General features: G+C 34.1%; 2 protein-coding genes across 3 annotated transcripts; both read left to right on the plus strand.

Moving 5' to 3' along the window:
• Nucleotides 1–9230: 9230 nt before the first annotated feature.
• On the plus strand, nt 9231–11432 carry LOC142639082 (uncharacterized). The gene is made up of 2 exons (XM_075813181.1): nt 9231–10145; nt 10714–11432. The coding sequence occupies exons 1-2, from the start codon at nt 9283–9285 to the stop codon at nt 11351–11353; spliced, it is 1503 nt and encodes a 500-aa protein (XP_075669296.1). The 5' UTR covers nt 9231–9282; the 3' UTR covers nt 11354–11432.
• A 1321-nt stretch (nt 11433–12753) lies between these two features.
• On the plus strand, nt 12754–19031 carry LOC142639083 (uncharacterized). Of its 2 annotated transcripts, none has more exons than XM_075813182.1 (9): nt 12754–13126; nt 15150–15356; nt 16073–16173; nt 16670–16723; nt 16826–17092; nt 17165–17227; nt 17371–17439; nt 17528–17573; nt 18593–19031. In XM_075813182.1, the coding sequence occupies exons 1-9, from the start codon at nt 13093–13095 to the stop codon at nt 18652–18654; spliced, it is 903 nt and encodes a 300-aa protein (XP_075669297.1). In that variant the 5' UTR covers nt 12754–13092; the 3' UTR covers nt 18655–19031. The 2 variants fall into 2 exon arrangements, with proteins under 2 accessions (XP_075669297.1, XP_075669298.1); XM_075813183.1 differs by having other exon boundaries at nt 12759–13126; nt 16082–16173.
• Nucleotides 19032–19386: the final 355 nt, after the last annotated feature.

Raw genomic sequence — 19386 nt, forward strand, 5'->3', positions numbered from 1 at the left:
TATGTGGCATTGCTTGATTTGTGTGAGAGAGAGAGAGAGAGAGAGAGAGTTAATTAAATTGGGTGACATTGTTTGGATTTGATTTATGATTTTGTGATACTATAGTCCTGAGGAATCCAAATTTTCTGTCTCGCAAAATATGCTCCACTCTATGTACCACTAATTAAAAAGTGACATGCTTCTATTCTTTTACTTTGTCAAACTAATGGAAAAGCCTAACCTTAACAAAAGTTAATGCCTCAAGTCACTGACACCTTCCACCTCCCACCTTTCTCTACCAACTTTCCCTTTGCTCACTTTTTCTCTACAGCTCAAAGAAGCACTGTTATGTTTAATCAATCTTCGCATCTCATTTTTTAAGTTGTGGGTAATTTCCTCTTGTTTGAGGTTTTGGGTTTTGCTGTGGGCAATTTCTTAATTTCTTCTCTTTGGGGATTTTTCACAGCAAACCCCAAATTCCCCAAATCTTGTTGCCAATTTGACGAAAAGGGATGAGACCAGGATCAAAGAGTGACCTCAACCTATGGTTGCACTTCATCTTCGAAGCAAACATTGATTTCGCAAACAAATAGGTATCTTATCAAATGGTGACCCTTTGGGAGTTTGTTGTTTGGTGCTAAGCAATCTAGTAGGATGTGTGGATACTGGATGGCTTGGAACTAGTAAATGTTCTAGTAGAAGTAGTGATAGACTAGTGATGTAGTGGTATTGTCATTGTGGTTATAAGCCTAGAGAGATGGGTCTATGAGGGCACATGAAGGTTATTAACCCATAGCTAAATTCGTTTGGATACTAGGTTTTTGATTTATTTCGAATATGGAATTTCAATTTCAAGTACTTTCTGGGTTTTTTGTCTGTCCTTTTGTGGATTATTTATGGTTTCTTTTTAATTATTATTATTGATGAAATATGGGTTTCTGATATCTTGTGTCTAAATTCCTAAATTCATGTCCGTATAGAATCATTTTTTCCCTCTTGTGATAGCTTCTTTGGTGGTGATGCAATCTTGAGAAAAAAGAGAGAAATGGAGGTGGAAGGTGTCAATAACTTCAGGCATTAACTTTCATTAAAATGTTTGACTTTTCTGTTAGTATGAGGAAAAAAAAATAGACACGTGTCACTTATTAATTAGTGTTACATGGAGTGGAGCATATTTTGTAAGACAAAGGATTTGGACTCTAAACTGACCAATGTTTATTATTTCATGACTTGGGATTCCGAAGGGAAAATTATCTTATGAGATTATCTTAAGAATAGTCATTCTCAATCTCATATTATGAAAATTTCAATTTTAGTAGAATAAGTTGGTTTGAACTTTAAATCTGTTGGGACTTAAAAGAAGGGTTTGGGTTACCATCCTCCTCAAAAATGGGGTCTCAAGTTCTAAGTTCTAATTCCACAAGCGTATTTAGTAAATTTTTTTTTTCGGGTACTAAACTCTATTTGACTGTGAATCTTTATTTGCTATTTAAGGGAATAGGATTCTTTTATATCAAAAAAAGAAAGAGATTAGAGAACTTTTTGGTGTCCAATTTTTTTTTTTTAATTTTATTTACAGTCATTTAGTCTAATTGGAAGCCGTTTATTAATAAGATAAATTAAGGATAATAGTAAATTGAAATTTTAAAATTGATAATTAAATTCTACATCTACTAACAAGCTCACACACACCCACATAGTATTAACTAGTACCCTTACAAACAAACAGTTTAACGAAGTGCGCTTTTTTAAATTTTATTACTATTACTTTTCTTTGTTTCTATTTTTAGAAGGGAAAGTAATTTCTCAAAAAAAAAAAAAAAAAAAAAGAAGAAGAAGAAGAAGAAAAAGAGAAGAAGAGTCCGAATAAAGCTATGTTTTAGCAAATATTCACATTAGGAAAGGACGCGTGGATACTGGATACCGTAAGTTAGGCCAAAGCCGAAGCAAAACAGATCAAAGTTGGCTTATTTAGCGTATATTGGATGTCTTAAGAGATTAGTACATACTATACGTCTATACCATGTGAACCTTTTTCTAACATTCTTTGACCTAATAAGAGAAAATGGTAGCTGAAAAGGAAGATAAATGAACATTTTAATTCCCAAAAAAATTTGAAGGTTCTGGGTATCTAATCATTCATTTATAGTGGAAGATGTTTTCTTTGACGAAATGGAAAATGTTTTATCTTGTAAGTAAAACAAAGCAACTCCACCTGCATAATTTAATGTTAATTAGTCGTGTGGGGTCAAAAAACACTTGGGCTCTCTAAGAAAGTCCTAAGGCTCTAATTGTCACAATTAATTTATCAAACAAGAAAGTAATTCACAATAAGAAGACTGAACAAGTAAAATCAAGTATCAAATTGAACACATATATTATTAAGGATGTAACTACACTTCTGCCGATATTATAAGCAAACTTTCATGTTTAGCAACAAAAAAAAAAAAGCAAACTTTCATAAGCAAGAACACTCTTTTAGACTCTTCTTGCCCTAATTTTTCCAATCTCCTAGGACAAACTCTCTCGATTGCACACCCGTGTTGTATCTTCAGCTATTTAATTCTTTGTTGATAGTCGGCAAGCTTAATTATGACCACTTCCTTGCTCTCTTTAATCGGATCCAAACCAGTGAAGTCGATACCGTACCGGTAATGGCCGGTATGTACCGTACCGGTACGTATACCGGTATCGAAACAATAACGTTTCGTACCGGTTTAAATATCGGCAGTACTAGCCGTACCGGCCATACCGGCTAATTTCGGGCAATACCGGCCGGTACAGAAAATTTTTTTTTTTTTTAGTTTTGTAATTTTTGAATTTTTGTAAGGGCATAATAATAACTTATTTACATTAACTTATTAGTATTATTTGTTTTCTTAGTATGCAATGAACAATTAAGCTTTCTATTTTTTTTTCTTTTAATTGATGTTAAAGTCTAAAACTATGAATAATTTGTTCTGAATTAAAGTAATGTTTTATGATAAACTTTTAAATTTATTATAATATTAGTGAAATATTATATGCTTATAAACATGGTTCTAGAGATTGTGTGGGTGTATATATATATATAAAATAGCGGTAAACTCGAAACGGTATTGTAAGTGCACAATTGCACCTGGACCCAAAGACAATCACGGGCTCAGGCCCAATGAGCCTTAAACAATGAAATTTGTAGAGTGTGGGCTTGAAATCTAGATTAGAAGTACTGAGAACTTGATAACAGGCTAAAAGTTACAAACACTTGTAAATAATAAACGATAATTGCAAATAGACCTCCTCGGACGTGAGCCGAGGACTACTTCTGTATTATTTCTCTTTCTTTCTTAAAGGTTACAACTCTTCTTTTCTTTCTTTGTTTCTTGGACCCCCCTTTTCCTTTGGCGTTCATCCCCCTTAAATACTTCTTTTCCTGATGCTTTATCCACGTGTTGCTCCAACCCCCCCTCCTAGATATTTCTTTTCTTAGTGCCTTTGAATAGTGACCAGAAGTTTCAGTTCTACTGTTCAGGGGTCACTTCCCCATTAATGCGGCCAGGGAGGTAAGTGCAGAGTCTTTAATGTGGAGGTGGCAGCCTTTGCTTTTGGTATTTTTCTAACACCGGTGTACCTCGAACCAACAGTCTTTCCGGAATATTGCCTTGACCTTCATAGTGAAGTTTCGAGTTCTCCTGGGTCTATCCGAGGAGAAACTTACCCTCGGATGTGTCCTCGGACCCTCGGCGTATAAACCGATTCGCAGTACTAACAGATTCTTAGCTTAAGAACAGGTCGGCCCTCCTTGCTACAGCCCAAAGGCCCATATGCCCACTTGGGTCCTTTTACTCTCTACAGATATACTGGTATTGACCGATACTCAAAATATATCGTACTGCTGGCCAAACCAATACAACTTCCGGTACAATATTGACTTCCTTCATCCAAACTCTCGGCTAAAGCGTGGTTGTTTCCCTCTGGGTTAAAGTGGTCAGATTGGGCCGTTGATAGGCCAATCTTTATAGGCATTACTGCCTTGAATCCATACGTCACAGAGAAAGGGGTCCTGCCTGTAGATATCCTATTAGGTGGAATGATACCTCCTCAAAAAGGGTGTCTCTAGTTCTAACTCCAGGGATAGTATCTAGTGAAGTAATATTTCTAAATCAACACAAAAAAGGGGTTTTGGTCTTATTTTATATTTGGAGTAATAAACTCAATTTGACTGTGCATCTCTACTTACTGTTATTAAAAGAATAGAATTATTTTGTACATTAATAAATTATACATAAATTAAGCCATACAAGCATTTATTTCACAAACTCTAGTTCCTTCATTCTCAATCATTCGGCGGTTTTATCAGTACTCAAATGTTCAAAATCACTAATACTAGTTATAATGTAGGTTAATAAACACTGTTTTAATTCTTAATTATCTCATACTTTTGTTTCAAGTGTTTATGTTCAATGGAAAAATCTGATGTACTGCACCTACAAGATATTGATCCTGTAACTAAGTTTATTCAAAAGAAAGTGCTACTTGCTCTTCCCCTTCTGATTTAGGCCAAAAAAAAAAAAAAACAAACAAACAATAAGCTAGCTAGATACATATAATACATCCATATTGATCCACAAGTTTCCAGCATATTATCCCATCTAAATAGGACGAGATGGACACCTTCATGTAGCGTATTAAGATTGGTAATTGAACTTAGAAGAGTCCGAATAAAGCTATGTTTTAGCAAATAATCACATTAGGAAAGGACGCGTAGATACTGGCATGGATACCGTAAGTTAGGCCAAAGCCAAACAGATCAAAGTTGGCTTATTTATGCGTGTATTCAATGTCTTAAGAGATGAGTACATACTATACGTCTATACCCCATGCGAACCTTTTTCTAACATTCTTTGACCTAATCAAAGAAAATGGTAGCTGAAAAGGAAGATAAATGAACATTTTGATTCCCAAAAGAATTAGAAGGCTCTGGGTATCGAGTCATTCATTCTTAGTGGAAAATGTTTTCTTTGAAGAAATGGACAATGTTTTATCTTGCAAGCAAAGCAAAGCAACTCCACCTGCGTGGTTTAATTAATTTAGTCGCAAGTCGTAACAAACAGTTTCTATGTGTAGACTTTTTTGGTAGGGAATCGATGCTTCCTGGAAATCACGGCATGTTGTGTTCGTGGCTACCAATATATTCCTAAATCCTAATAGTCTATTATCTTTTTCCATCACTGAACCGATGAAGTGGTAAACCAAATACAACTTTAGAAATATTTTGAATATGTATGGTATCATGTTAGACTTTCAGGGCGTGACAGATTAATGGCCTTCACAAAACGGACTAGCAATTAATATATATTTCAGATTATAATGATTTTTAATCAGATAATTGCAGGTACTTCATTCATCACTTTCATTTTCATAGCAAAAGAGATAAAAAGCAAGAAGAGTAATGTTATACTTTTATTACTTTTACTATAAAAATATCCTGTACGTTTGAGATTTCCTAATCAGATATAAACTGATATGATAATGAATGTGATTAGTATAATATTAATAACATAATAAATAGATTTCTGAATTATTATATTTTGTTATGCATTTAAAAAGTGACATGAGTTTTTAAAGTCTACATAGTAAATTTTGTATTATATCTAACAGACCTCACTCAAATAAGAAAATTACTTGGTATATTGATAATGATTCTTTGTGATGTCTAACAATGGAATCAATTTTACGATCCATTTGGATTGAAGGAAATGGAGGGAGAATAGAGTAGAGTAGAGTAGAATAAATTTGGCCCAAAATCAGGGGCGGCTTGATACATTTGAGAGCCTAAGGCGAAAATTGATTGTTTTGTTTTAGAAGTAAAATTACTACTAATTAACATGAACTATGTATAATTTTTTCTTTTTTTAGAAATTTTATAGACAAAAAAATTTGACAAAATTTTTTATACTTGTTGATGTGGTAAGTAAAATAATAGTGTTAGCAGTAGACTTAGACGAGAACTAGTAAAAATTTGCTAACTAAAATCTTATTATTATTCTTTTTTTTTTTTAGAAGTACAACATTCACAATATTTTTTACAACAAATCCTAGGTTTTAAGTTGCTTTTTACTTTCTCTTTGGAAAATATCACTATAATTATTTTTTTGCCATCAATAACAGGCTGTAACAACTTGCTACTTAGCATTAATTGTAAAAGTGTTATGAAAAATATTGTGGATATTGCATTTTTCTCTATTTTTTATTTGTTTTTCATTTGGTAAAAAATCATTATTTTATTTATTGATTATAAATAACCCTATTGATTATAATTTGGGGGCCTTTTTTTTACCTGGGGCCTTAGGCGACCACATCTTTTGCTCCACCATTCAGTCGGCCCTACCCAAAATCAGCTTATTTTTAGCCAATTCTACTCTACTCCCCTCCACTCTCCCGTCTTCCTCTCTTGATTCAAATAGACCCTTAATACAAAACATTTACAAACTAACGTGACAATAAATAAAATTGGTGTCATGCACTTCAATATTATAATAAATAAATATCTTACTTTTTATTTTGTGTTTAGAAATTGGGACATCAATTTGTACCTTAAATAATAAAATTTATCGTAACCCTAACATCACTCTTCCAACTAAACATAAAAAAATAAGTATAGTGAAATATATAGTGCACATCAATTTGAGTATGCAACGGATACAATGAGAGTACTAATCATGATCACGAATGTAGTTCGTGAAAGGTGTTCATGGTAGGGGAGTTCAAATTTATCTAAAACTGATTGTGGGGCCACATCAAGTTTTCTATCGAGTAGAGTCTGGGTTCAAAAAGGTTTGAATCAAATTGTAAACCTTCTTTTATAGTGAATTTCTTATTGGGATAAGGGTACCCTGTAGTGAATTTTTCTTTGAAGTGTTCTCTATCGGTTTCTCTTCTTCGTTACCATATCGCAATGTCTATTGCTTTGATTGGTATATTTCAGCTCTGGTGTCGTTGTTTATATTTGTTTTTAAGTTGTAATCGTTTAAATGATATAATTGGTATATCATAAATTGATTTGATCCTCTATAATCAACAAAGGGGTCTAAACACTACTTTTCATACACAAATGGTCTTTTGAGCTTGCTTTTGATTTGTTAACTTAGAGCATCCACAGCAGTGAAGCTAAAAATTTAGCTTTTTAGCTTCACAAAAAGTTATTTTATCTATTTTACCTACTCATTTTACAAAACATGCTGCAGCAGTGGATTTATTTTAACTTTCAACACAATAAAATAATATAAACATCACAATAAAATAATACATCTCCTACAATAAAATAATACAAATCCACAGCCATCACAAACCAAACCCATAGGAACCCGAAAATCCAGCAACCCAAAACTAAAACCCACCACGCCAGTACGCCGAAACCCACTCCTATCCACAAGCAAGCACCGAACCCAACCACGAACCCAACCGTTGCCGAGCTTAGTCTCACTGTTTCGGCACCGAGATCCTCACTGAAATCATCAACACTGTCCATCTCTGATCTCTCCATGGAGGGAGAGAGGAAAAAAAAAAGGGGGGGGGGGAGAAGAGCTGAAGTGTGTACGGGATTAGTGAGTGTAAATATTATTTAATTGAAAAGAAAAATAAAATATTATTATTTTGGTATAGCTTTGAGCTACAGTGCACATTTATCTTTAGATGTGCATTGTAGCTCAAAAGCTAAAATTTTTAGATATGCCTCCACTGCTGCATCTCTAATTTTTCAATTTGTAGCTATAAAAATAACTTTTTAGCTTTTTACAACCACTGCTGCAAGTGCTCTACTGAGAGGTTTTTCTAACTTGATGCTATTTATAGAAGTTTTTATTTAGAAAAATTGGTTTTAATTTTTTTTCCACCGTATTGTTTTTTCGCTGTAAGCATATGTTGGCACCACCTATTTTTGTATTTATTTTTTTCACTTAGAAAATATTTTCTTTAGATGGCAGCTACAAATCTTACAAATAAAGTACATAGCTTCATTCTATTCCGCTCCATTTCACTTTGCTTCATCCATAAGATCCCTAAGTCATTGGTCCAAAAACAAATACGAGTCAACTTCAACCAAAGCCATTAATTACTTTCCACTAAGGGTCCATTTGGATACAGCTAAAAACTGAAAACTGAAAATACTGTAACAAAATAATTTTTAAATGTGTGAATAGTACTACGAGACCCACTTTTAACAAAAAGTTACTGAAAAGTGCGTGCACAGTACATGAACAATGCGTGCACATATTGTGCACGCACAGTACATGCACAGTGCACTTGTTCCCTGAAACGCACAGCAAAAAAAAAAAAAAAAAACGCTGAACGCGGACGCATTCAGCACAATCCAAACAGATACTAGGTGTCTCAAAAAAAAAAAGAGTTAATAGTATTATTTTTAAGTTCTGGTGGGATGAAAGTTCCATTAAAAAAGTGGAGGGAAGACGTAGAAGCCTTAGAAGGCAAGGCAAGGGGGGAGGCACGGAGTAGAGAATCGAACCCTATATAAAGGGTGAGAATCATAGGAATACGACATTCTTTAGTGATCTTTATCTAAAATCAAACCAATGTTAGGCCAATCACCATTACTATTTGGCATCTCACAATTAATTTTAAGGCAGCAAGCATGCTTTGTATTACCTGTGAAAAATTCATGAACAAATTAACTTTTTTTGGGAAATAATTAATCATACATGTGCTTTTAATTACCACATTTTTCTTCACATAATATTCCATTTTGTTATAACCGGCAATGCGACTGATGTAGCAATTTTTATTAATGCACCATGATTAACAATTTTTTTTTTTTATAAAAATTTTAGAATCACCATGACTAACAATTTAAAAAGGTATTATATAACAGTTTCTTTCTCTTTATCCTCCATTTCATATTTTCACAACAAAAAGAAGGAATTTCCTTTCTCTATTTAAAACTCTAGCTAACCATCATGGTTACGTTTAGTTGCTGATTTTTTACCCCTGCAAGTTGCAATAGGCAGATGATCATTGTTGTTTTTAATCAATTAATTAAAATGGAAGCTTATCCTCGAGGTTCAATCATTTATTTATAGTTTTAATCAAAGAAAGATACTCATTAATTATTTTCTTGTACAACCATCCATCTCACCAAGTTTCTTTCTCAATTTATATCATGTACCAATTATATTGCTTTACTTTTGACTTTTCTTCCCCACCAGAATCTAAGCACGGCTTCCATTCACGAAACAGCCTTTATATACGAGGTTTTTCATCATAAGTCCTTGCAGAGAAAGAAAGAGATTTCTACTTAGTCTACTAGTTATGGCTGCTCCTTGTGCCTTTCCTGATATATTTAGCTGGGTTCAAAACCTTCCACCAATCACTGAATGGAAAAAAAACTCCATGTCTCTATGCATATGTTCCTCAAGTTCATCCCAACCATCCCTCAATCTCTCCATAGCCAAATATAACCAATCCCGAACTGATCTCTCTTTTGCTATAAATGCAGATTTTAATCTACCTGTCTGTCTTTGGACCTCAAAACCATTCAAGCTCAACTCTAAATCCATAAAGTTGATAGATGAGGAAACCATGTCCAACCTCTTGGTAAATTTTGTTGAAGATGTGCTTCAATATGGTTCAAATAACAAGAATAACAACTCCCTTCTCAAGTTCCCTAAACTAGATTCTATTCCCAACTTCAAAGATATTTTCAATTTTTCATTTCTCACTCTATTATTCCTCATTTGCATCTATGAAGCTCCCCAAGATCTCCGTTCAGGGTGTCTTAGTACTCTAAAAAATCACCTGGCAAATAATTGTCAGTCAAGACAAGCAACAAAGTTGCTCATGAAACTCTTAGGATCAAATTTAGAAGAGCAATGGATGAGGTCCTTGAACCTTGCAATTACTAATTGGATTATAGAGCACCAAACCAGCCACCGCTCCCTCAAAACACCATCACCTTTGTTTTCTTATGCACTTTCAACATCTGGGTTATGGAAGGTTCATTTATATTGTCCTGTTATAGCCATGGATGTTGAAAACTCGAGCAATCCTTCTGTTGATGAGCGACTGCAATTTTCTCTTACTTACAACCAGCTTGAAGGTGTAATCCAATTCAATTACAAAGTAGTAATTCAAGAGAGGTGGGTTGATGTGATAGTGAACACTGATAACATAAGGTATGATGATTTTTATTGTATATTTCAATTCTTAGTACAAAGATATTTGAAGAGCTAAGCTTACTGTTCTGCAGGAAGTAGAATTCTAACTTTTAATAGTAGAACTTCTACCATATAGAGCTTTAATTAAAATATAAAAAATAAAAATAAAAACTTTCCAGCTTTTTGAGTGTTTGACAAATGACAATGGATAACGCTTTAAAATTTTGAATTGATAAAGCATGGACATGTAGTGAATTATAGAACTTTGTCCTAAAAGTTTCAAATTTCAGCTTGGATCCCCTTAAAATTAACTCTTTAGCGAAGAAAGCCAAATATTTGGCCATTTGAGCTAAAAAAGTTTTAAAGGTCTTAAAGCAATTTAACACCCCTTCAAAACCCGAACCAGACAAGCCCCAATTTAATCTTGCTAGCCATTTATAAGTACTTCTATTCTCATTTAAAGCCAAAGTCTGTACTAAGTTTTATTGAATAATATGTGAAAGAATGAAACTTTAAATTGCTAATGAAACAGTTTTATTGAATCTTGTAATATGACCAACTGAGGCCTGTCTTTCTTTTGTAACAGGTGTGACATTATCAGACTTGTAAGTGAGGCCCTCATGAATGAACGAGGAGCTGGGGCAGCAGAAAAGCACTTTCCCTCAAGAATTTCATTGCAACTCACTCCAACTCTTCAAACCAACGTACTAAGCCTTTCGGTGAGCAAGTCATCTGAGAACCCAACAACAGAGATTGGCTTAGAAAAATCTTTAGAAGCCGGGTTTGATCCGCCTAATTCCTACTTTGGACTTAAGGTATCGGCTGGAGAGACCATGACAGTAAGCTTAAAGCCTTGGAAATTCGAGGAATCGGTTAATGGTTATAGTGCAAATTTGAATTGGTTTCTTCATGATAGCATGGATGGAAGAGAAGTATTCTCTTCCAAGCCTTCAAAGATTTCATTAGTTAACCCTAAAGCTTGGTTTAAAGACCGATACTCGAGTGCATACAGACCATTCACTAGGCAAGGAGGAGTGGTTTTTGCTGGAGATGAGTATGGAGAGAAGGTGTGCTGGAAGGTGGACAAAAGTGCCATAGGAAGGACTATGGAGTGGGAGATAAGAGGGTGGATTTGGTTAACATATTGGCCTAATAAACACAAAACATTTTATAATGAGACTAGGAGATTGGAATTTAGAGAAACTGTTCTTCTTAACATTGATTAGCTAAGAAAACTAGAAGGTTTGTACTTAATTTGTACTTGAAAAAATAAAAATCTTAGCATATTTGCTTTCGTTTTGTAAATTTCTACTTCTTTATTAAGCGAAAGTGTTCCTATACTTGGCTCTAAGTTTCATTATAATTTTATGACAAAAGAAACTGAAGGGATTAATCTTTTTGGCTCACTTACATCAAAGTGCTTCCAGAGTAATAAAGTTCGATAAGCCAGATGCTCCCTTAACTCTAATGGCATGCACATGCCCCATCACCCATATACTTAACATGTTTATTCTACAACAGTGTGACAGATTAGTAAAACTAATGAAATTCATTGAATATATAAAGAAAAATGTGTTTCTCTTGGTCTTTCACTTCTGTTCCTGTGAGGAATTTCCATGTCTCGCTAGAATATGGGAAACCTAGAACAAATCATTAGTCACATAAATGCAGCATCAATCGTTGTGGTTTTTCAGATTATAAGGGTATTTAGGATTTAGGAACAGGAAACATAACCCATAATCTATGGAATGCGAACAACAAAAGATAGAGAACAGAATGGCTTACGGCTTAACACACACTCACACATAAACACTCAGATTAATTTTCGTGGTTCATCTAAATTAGGATCATGTCCATGAATTTGTTGCAGTTTTATTGTGATGGCTACAACATAAGTTGTAAAATTATTAACACATATAGGTCTTCTATTATATTCGTTGCATGCATGTGGGAAATGACAATAAAGGACTTAAAGCATATTGTCTAAAGAGTCATTCTTCTATCTATCACTAATATGGCCTATAAATGGCAACAAAACAATGTCATTTTTCTCTCTCTTGACTACTATTTTTGTCTCTAACATAGATGAAACGACTATTTTGAAAACAGAACTAAACTTAGCGAACCAAAATAAAAAATCTCAAACTTAAAACAAAACAATACCAAAATAAGAGTTAGAGGTGTAGTTTATTATTAAAAAAATGATAACTTTAAACTATGTGTCCTATATTCCACCAGGGGAAAAAATCTCCTTTCTTTTAAATCATATCCATTTCATAATTTTATGATTACCAATTATTGATGTATAGTGACATATCATTTAAATATTTAAATGATGTGGACCACTAGGAAAGAAAAAACTATAAGATATCATTCACTCTAAACTTATATTTTATGTATAATATTAAACTGCAGCAATTTAAATAATTTATTGATAATGTAGTTATTAATTTTTAACTTTCTAGAAATGTTGTAAATACGAAAGATTTAAGAAAGAAAATATAATCGGTTTTGTCAGAATTCACATTTAATAAAAAGATATCGCTGTAACTTTTTACTGCAACTAATTTTGTAAGTAAATTTTGGCTTAAATAAATTAGGGAAACAAGAAGTAGTACAGTGTAAACCAAGGTGCACGTTAGCGAAGAAGTTAGAAAACGAAATTGAGAGAGCGGAGAAACTGAGGAGAGTGGGCGGATATTTCAAAGCACTCTCAACAACCTTCACCGCCCCACCCCAACTGCACTCAACTCACACACACACACACTCTCTCTCTCTCTCTCTCTCTCATTCTCATACATACATAATGATAAAATCCATTTCTCGAATTTGCCCCCTGGAACTCCTATAAATTTCCCCTCTTATCCCCCCCTCCTCTCCATTTTTATCTCTTCGTTTACATTTCATTTTTTTCATTCCATTCCGTTCGGTTCGGTTCGGTTCGGTTCGCTCTCTCTTCTCATTCATGGAGTCCTTCGCTGCTCTCCGATCCTTCAACTGTAACTCTCTCTCTCTCTCTCTCTCTCTCTCTCTCTCTGTATATATATATATATATGTGTGTGTGTGTGTGTGTGTAGGTTAGTGTGAGATTTGGTTGATTTGAGCTTAGAACTATATTTCTAGATTGATTTCGTTCTCCATTTGGTTCGATGACGAGATGAGAGAAAAAGGAATCGAAATGCTTCGAATTGTGATAATTAATTCGAAGCATTTTTGCGTAGGAACTACACGGAGCTTGTTTATGTGATTAGGTTTGGTTGATTTGAGCTTTGAACTAGATTTCTTGATTGATTTCGTTTGGTTCGATGAGGAAATAAGAGAACAAGGAATCGGAATGCTTCGAACTGTGATAGATAATTAACGATTTCTTTTTTATGAAAAGCTTCATGCATTTTTGCTTAGGAACTACACAGAGCTTATGTATGTGATTCAGATCATACGAGCTTATTTTTGTGAATGTTAGTGTGAGGTTTGGTTGATTTGAGCTTTGAGCTAGATTTCTTAATTAATTTCGTTTTCCGTTCGAGTCGATGAAGAAATAAGAGAAAAAGGAATCGAAATGCTTCGAATTGTGATAGATAATTAACGATTTCTTTTTTTGAAAATCTTCATGCATTTTTATTAGGAACTACACAGGGCTTATGTATGTGATTCAGATCATATGATATTATTTGTATGAAAGTTAGTCTGTTAGTGTGAGGCTTGGTTGATTTGAGCTTGGAGCTTGATTTCTATCCGATATATTGGCTCTGTTTAGTTTGATGATAAAATGAAAGGGAAAAAGAAAAAGAAACTACATGATTTGAATTTGTGATTCAGATTGTATGAGCTTCTGGATTTGTTTCTAGAGAGATGCCTCATATGTGTGTTTGTTTTCTTAAGTTAGATGTATATAAATTAATGAAGAATCCCAAAGTCTTTTTTTGTTCTTTTTTCTTCGAAGGAAATGGAACTGTGTAGATGAATAAGTGAGAAGAACAAAGTTACAGTACAGATTTTATGAATTTATTGGGGTCCTGGTTAATGAGCTAAAAAATAGTAAGAGGATTATAAATGTTTAATTTGGATAGAAAACTCGTCATTTATTGTACCTAGCTGCATTGTAATGATGCAAGAAACTTGCTTACATGTTCATGAGGAAAACTGCCTTGTTTGTAGGTTGCAAACATATGCATTACATTTCAAAACCACAGAAAAACCTCTTTTTTGGTTATTTAGAATTTTTTGTCATTTACCAATTAACAAAGGTTTCCTTATTTGCTGGCTGCAAACACTTGCATTACCTTTCAAAACCTCACGAAGCATATTTTTTGGTTTATTTAGAATTTTTAGTCATTTACCAAATATCAAAGTTTTTAAGTGAGAGAGAGTAATGGTGGGTTCTCAAAATTATTGCCTTTTGTTCTCATAAGTTTTGGAAGTTCTATGTGCTAACTAGATAAGAGCAAGTTTTTACTTGTCAAATAAAATTTTGGAAGTTCTATTTGTTAACCATATTATATACTTGTTAAAAAAAGTTATGGAAATTCTATGTTCCTTACAAAGCTTTTTTTTTGGAAAAGTAATAAATAAGCTCTTCGCGGATGCTTCTTTGATTGATTGCATATTAATAACTGTCTTCAAATGTTTTATAAGGAATATGAGTAAATTGTTTATAGTTGAGTACCATTAGCCACCAACTTCAAATGAGAAAACAGATCCCTTTGGGGCATGAGGAAAATAAAATTTTTTTAAAAAAAAATTGTGAAAGTTTACTTGCCCCCTTTCTGGAAAAATATAGTATGTTTTCAGTTAGTAAAATGTGATTTGTCTCTTGGATGGCTGAAATTCTGTTTGACACTTTTAGTCTAATGAATTGAACCTGACATGTATGTTTGAATTTTGTGCTTAGCATTACATTACTTTATAGGCATATATTGGTTACATGTTCATATTTGAATAATCCTGCAAAGCGCAAACCATGGAGCCATTACCAAAGCTTGATTTGCATTTATATGCTTATTTGGTGCTCTTGAATTCCAGATTCTGTAGGGAGTACATCAAATATGCAGTCCTTACTTGAGAAGCCTGGGGTGGTACCAATATATAATGCCAGCTGGCCCATCCCTAGTAAATGGTGCACTCAAGGGTTGACAGTTGGTGGGAAGCTTGTTTTTTCACCAACAAAGCGGAAGGGAGCAATACTATCATCTGTCAAGACATCTGAAGTTACTGAATCATCTAACAATGGTGAGGTTATTTTATGGCCAAAATGATGTAGAGTTTGTGTATCAGTACCTTTGATATTCTGTTGTTTGTAGTTGTAGCAGACATGAAACAAAGAAGTAAAGATTATTATTTGTATACTAATTATGAAGACATATAAATTATTTACCAATGATACATAAATTATGAAGATGCATTGCCCCATGGCTACACTGTACCCCCGCCCCCCTCCCAAAAAAAAAGATACATAAATTATGCTTGTGTTTCAGAAGCTATGTGATCTTGCTCTATGTGTAGTACCAAAAATGTCAAATATTTCTCAAGAGTGTGTGATTATGCTTAGGGGAAAAAAGGAAAAGGGAATACAAGCATTGATTCATTCATAATAGAGTGACTAAATTTTACATCAGCCGTCTGAGAACAAGCACTGATATGTTCCATTTTTAAATTTGGACTCTAGAGAATAAATTGACCATATGTCGTTTTTTATCATCTTTATTCATACACATATGTCATACTAAAGATAATTGTTATCGTTGAGAAATCTGGGTACATCTGACATTTTATTCTTCTGCAAACATGACACCTCCTTTCTGCTTCTTGATATCCATGGTATTCATGAAACCAAGATGGTTTGAAGTTTCCTATGTATATGAATATGTGTTTCTAATATGTAATATTTTATTATCTGAGTTCATATTGTATTTGTATTGTGAAACTGAATGGTTAATATGCAACAGTTATATCAGATATCACTACCCAAGGACCATTGGAGAAGAAAACTCAAGGAACATTGGAAAAGAAAACTCCACGAACTGCTACTTTTCCTAATGGATTTGAGGTTAGAATGAATCTTTGAATTTTGTTAGCCCTTTCCCTCCATAGGTTTATCTGTTGGTGTAGTGTTGACTAATGATAGACCTACAGAAACTAGCATAATATTACCTGTACATTTACTATTTTTAAGCTGTCCAAAAACAGAAAAAACAAAATGAAATGGTCATTTAGTTAATTGATATTTTCAGTCGTGCTCTGTGAAGCTCAAATGCTTCTAAACTTGCTAAGGTTGATGCATGATGAACTCATATATGATGATTTTTAAACTCCTGCAAATCTACAACCCTTGCAAACACATGCTCAGTGCTTCGCCTTTGTCTTTCATAACTATTATCCCTAAATTATGTTCATTTTATTTTTTTTCTTATCATCTCTTAGTTGAACTTCTCAGTTTGTTTTTGGCTCACAATGATTACAAATCTTGCTGCCTTCATGTTTTGCATTTTTTTTCATTATGTTTTAGAATGTAATTGAGTAATGTGTTGTTTTTAAATAATCAGGCACTGTTACTAGAGGTCTGTGATGAGACAGAAGTTGCTGAGCTGAAATTGAAGGTTAATTTCCATAACCTCAGCTGCAGGCTTTCAGTTGCATTAGCATATAGGTATTCATGCATTATCTTATTTTGAAACTGATTATATATTGCTCTTTGATAGGTTGGAGACTTTGAAATGCATCTTAAACGAAACATTGGAGGAGCCACACAAGTTCCCATGTCTGGAATTTCACCGACAATACCACCACCTATTCCAACTAAACCAATGGTAGATTCAGCACCTGTTGCCCCACCACCACCACCACCAACAAAATCCTCTCCAGAAAAGACCAGTCCATTCACAAACACCTCTGCAGAGAAGTCTCCAAAGTTAGCAGCCTTGGAGGCTTCTGGATCCAATGCATATGTCCTAGTACCATCTCCAGCGGTATGTGGTGTTCTTATCTAGTGTGGATCCAATACATATGTCCTGGTTCTCACTATTCATTTTTCTTATCAGGTTGGCTCTTTCCGGAGGGGTAGAACTGTGAAAGGGAAGAAGCAACCTCCTATCTGTAAAGAGGTATCTGTGCATGCACAGATTTTGTCGTCTAATTATTTTTTGTAAATCTAAAAGTGTTCAGATTTTATGTTGCCAATAAGTACAAGAAACACAGCCTTAGGGACAAATATGCCTTCAGTTTTTCTTATTTCTTGGATTTGCAGGGTGGTGTAATAAAACAAGGACAAGTTATTGGATATTTGGATCAGTTCGGCACTGAACTTCCTGTGAAGGTGAATAATCTGCTTCAGTTTCTTTATTTTTGTGATTTCTTCTCAATAGCTGCTTATCATGATGATTTCTTCTTGCTATGTTGAGCAGTCAGATGTGGCTGGAGAAGTCTTAAAGGTCCTCTTTGATGAGGGAGGTAAAATGGCTATTATCTCTTTATTTTTTACTTGATAATTTTTTATTTGTCTTGAAGCACTTCGATTAAGGCTAAATTTTGGGGTGACTTTAGTTTAACGCTTGAGTACACTCACCTTAGGTGCACCAGGAGACATACATAAGCCAAAAACCATTATGATAATTCTGTGCTAGTTTATCACCAATGAGTTTTAGCTCAAATCGCACGTCCTTCCCTTGTAAGAGCAAGGTGGAGGGTGAGGTTATTGATTCAAGACCCACCAGATGTATGTAACTTACAAAAGCACACACATTGACACACTAGTGTCTAGTTTATAAGTCATATGAACATTCAGGATGAATTTGAACAAGGATATAAAACTTAGATCTGTTAAAAATGTTAATAGAATTGTTAATATTTCTACTTATAAAAAAAATTAATATTTCTAGGATATAGTTAATAATTATATATTCCTTCCCTCCACTCTCCACTAAAATTGTGCACAATTTGCTCATAATATGTGAATCAATGCCATTCTAAGGAGCAGCCATAGAGGTTTACAAGATTCATTACAATTCTTGGTGATCAGTGCTATAAACTTTCATGTAATTGCCAACAGATTGTGTGAAGTGGATGGAAAAGAAACTTCAGGCCAGCTAAGCCCCTTTTCATGTGGATTCTCTAGTGTTTGTTGCAGTATAGCCATTCAAAAAGGGATTGGTGCCAATGAGCTCTAGCTCAATGGGCACCTTCTCTAATAAGTTCTAGGTGAAGGATGAGATTGTAGGTTCAAAATCCATTAGTTGCGTGTGTAAATTACCAATTAAAAGAAAGTTGACTGTGTGAAGTGAAAGTGAATTATGATATTTGTTTGAGACTATGAATTTCGTACTTTAAAAGTCAGTGAATATGTGTTTTTGACGATGAATTCCGCACTATAATTTTATTACATCAATTGATGAATAAGTTTTATATGAGTAGAGGTGGTGATGACTCTCTATAACTGTTTCTGTTTGATTTAAACTGTTTATGATTTGCAGAAGCTGTTGGTTATGGAGAACCTCTTATTGCTGTCTTGCCTTCATTTCATGGTATCCAGTGAGCTCTCTCCTTTTATTGCTGGTAATGTTGTTAAGAGAGCTGTGAAGTTTGATGTTTGTTTCCCTAGAGTCATGTTATTCTCTCCATCTTTTGCGTCTTTACCTTTTCTAAGTAGGGGATGGAAGTGTAGTTGTTGATCTGTACTTGATATTGGCTATAGATCAAGGACCAAATTGATTAAGCATTGTGTTGAAAAGTTGTCGTTCTGTTAGAACAACGTCAATGCTCCATGTACTGTTTAAGCTGTAGATGTTTGTTACTCAGCTGGATATGGTTAAGCACAATATGCTTGTTGCATATGCAGGGAGGACATAAGCTTAAATGATTTTGAACCTTGTGTGACTAGAAAAATACATAAAACACGTTCATTTTTCTGGATATCAGCTTCTTCTTTTCATTTGTGTCAGGCTCCTCCTTGGTTGTTAAAACCACGGTAAATTACAATGAGTTCAGGATAAGTCTTCCAATTCAAAGGTCTAAAAAATGCAGCTTCCAGCCTTTTTGTATTATTTAAATATTTAGACTTTATTGCCATTATATACGTTTAACAAAGTGTGTTTTGATGTGTTTTGTGCGCCACTGCCAGAATAAGTCCAAAACGATGTGCTTCTTCGGAGCTTTCCAAACGCAAGCTCAAAATGTGACTAGTAGGTTGAAAATGCAGTCAGTCTCAACCATCGAAGCCACCATTTTAGGTTCCATAAACTCCCCGAAAGAGTTTTGATCCCCTTGA

Source organism: Castanea sativa, chromosome 6, assembly GCF_040712315.1.
Source record: "Castanea sativa cultivar Marrone di Chiusa Pesio chromosome 6, ASM4071231v1".
NCBI lineage: Eukaryota > Viridiplantae > Streptophyta > Magnoliopsida > Fagales > Fagaceae > Castanea > Castanea sativa.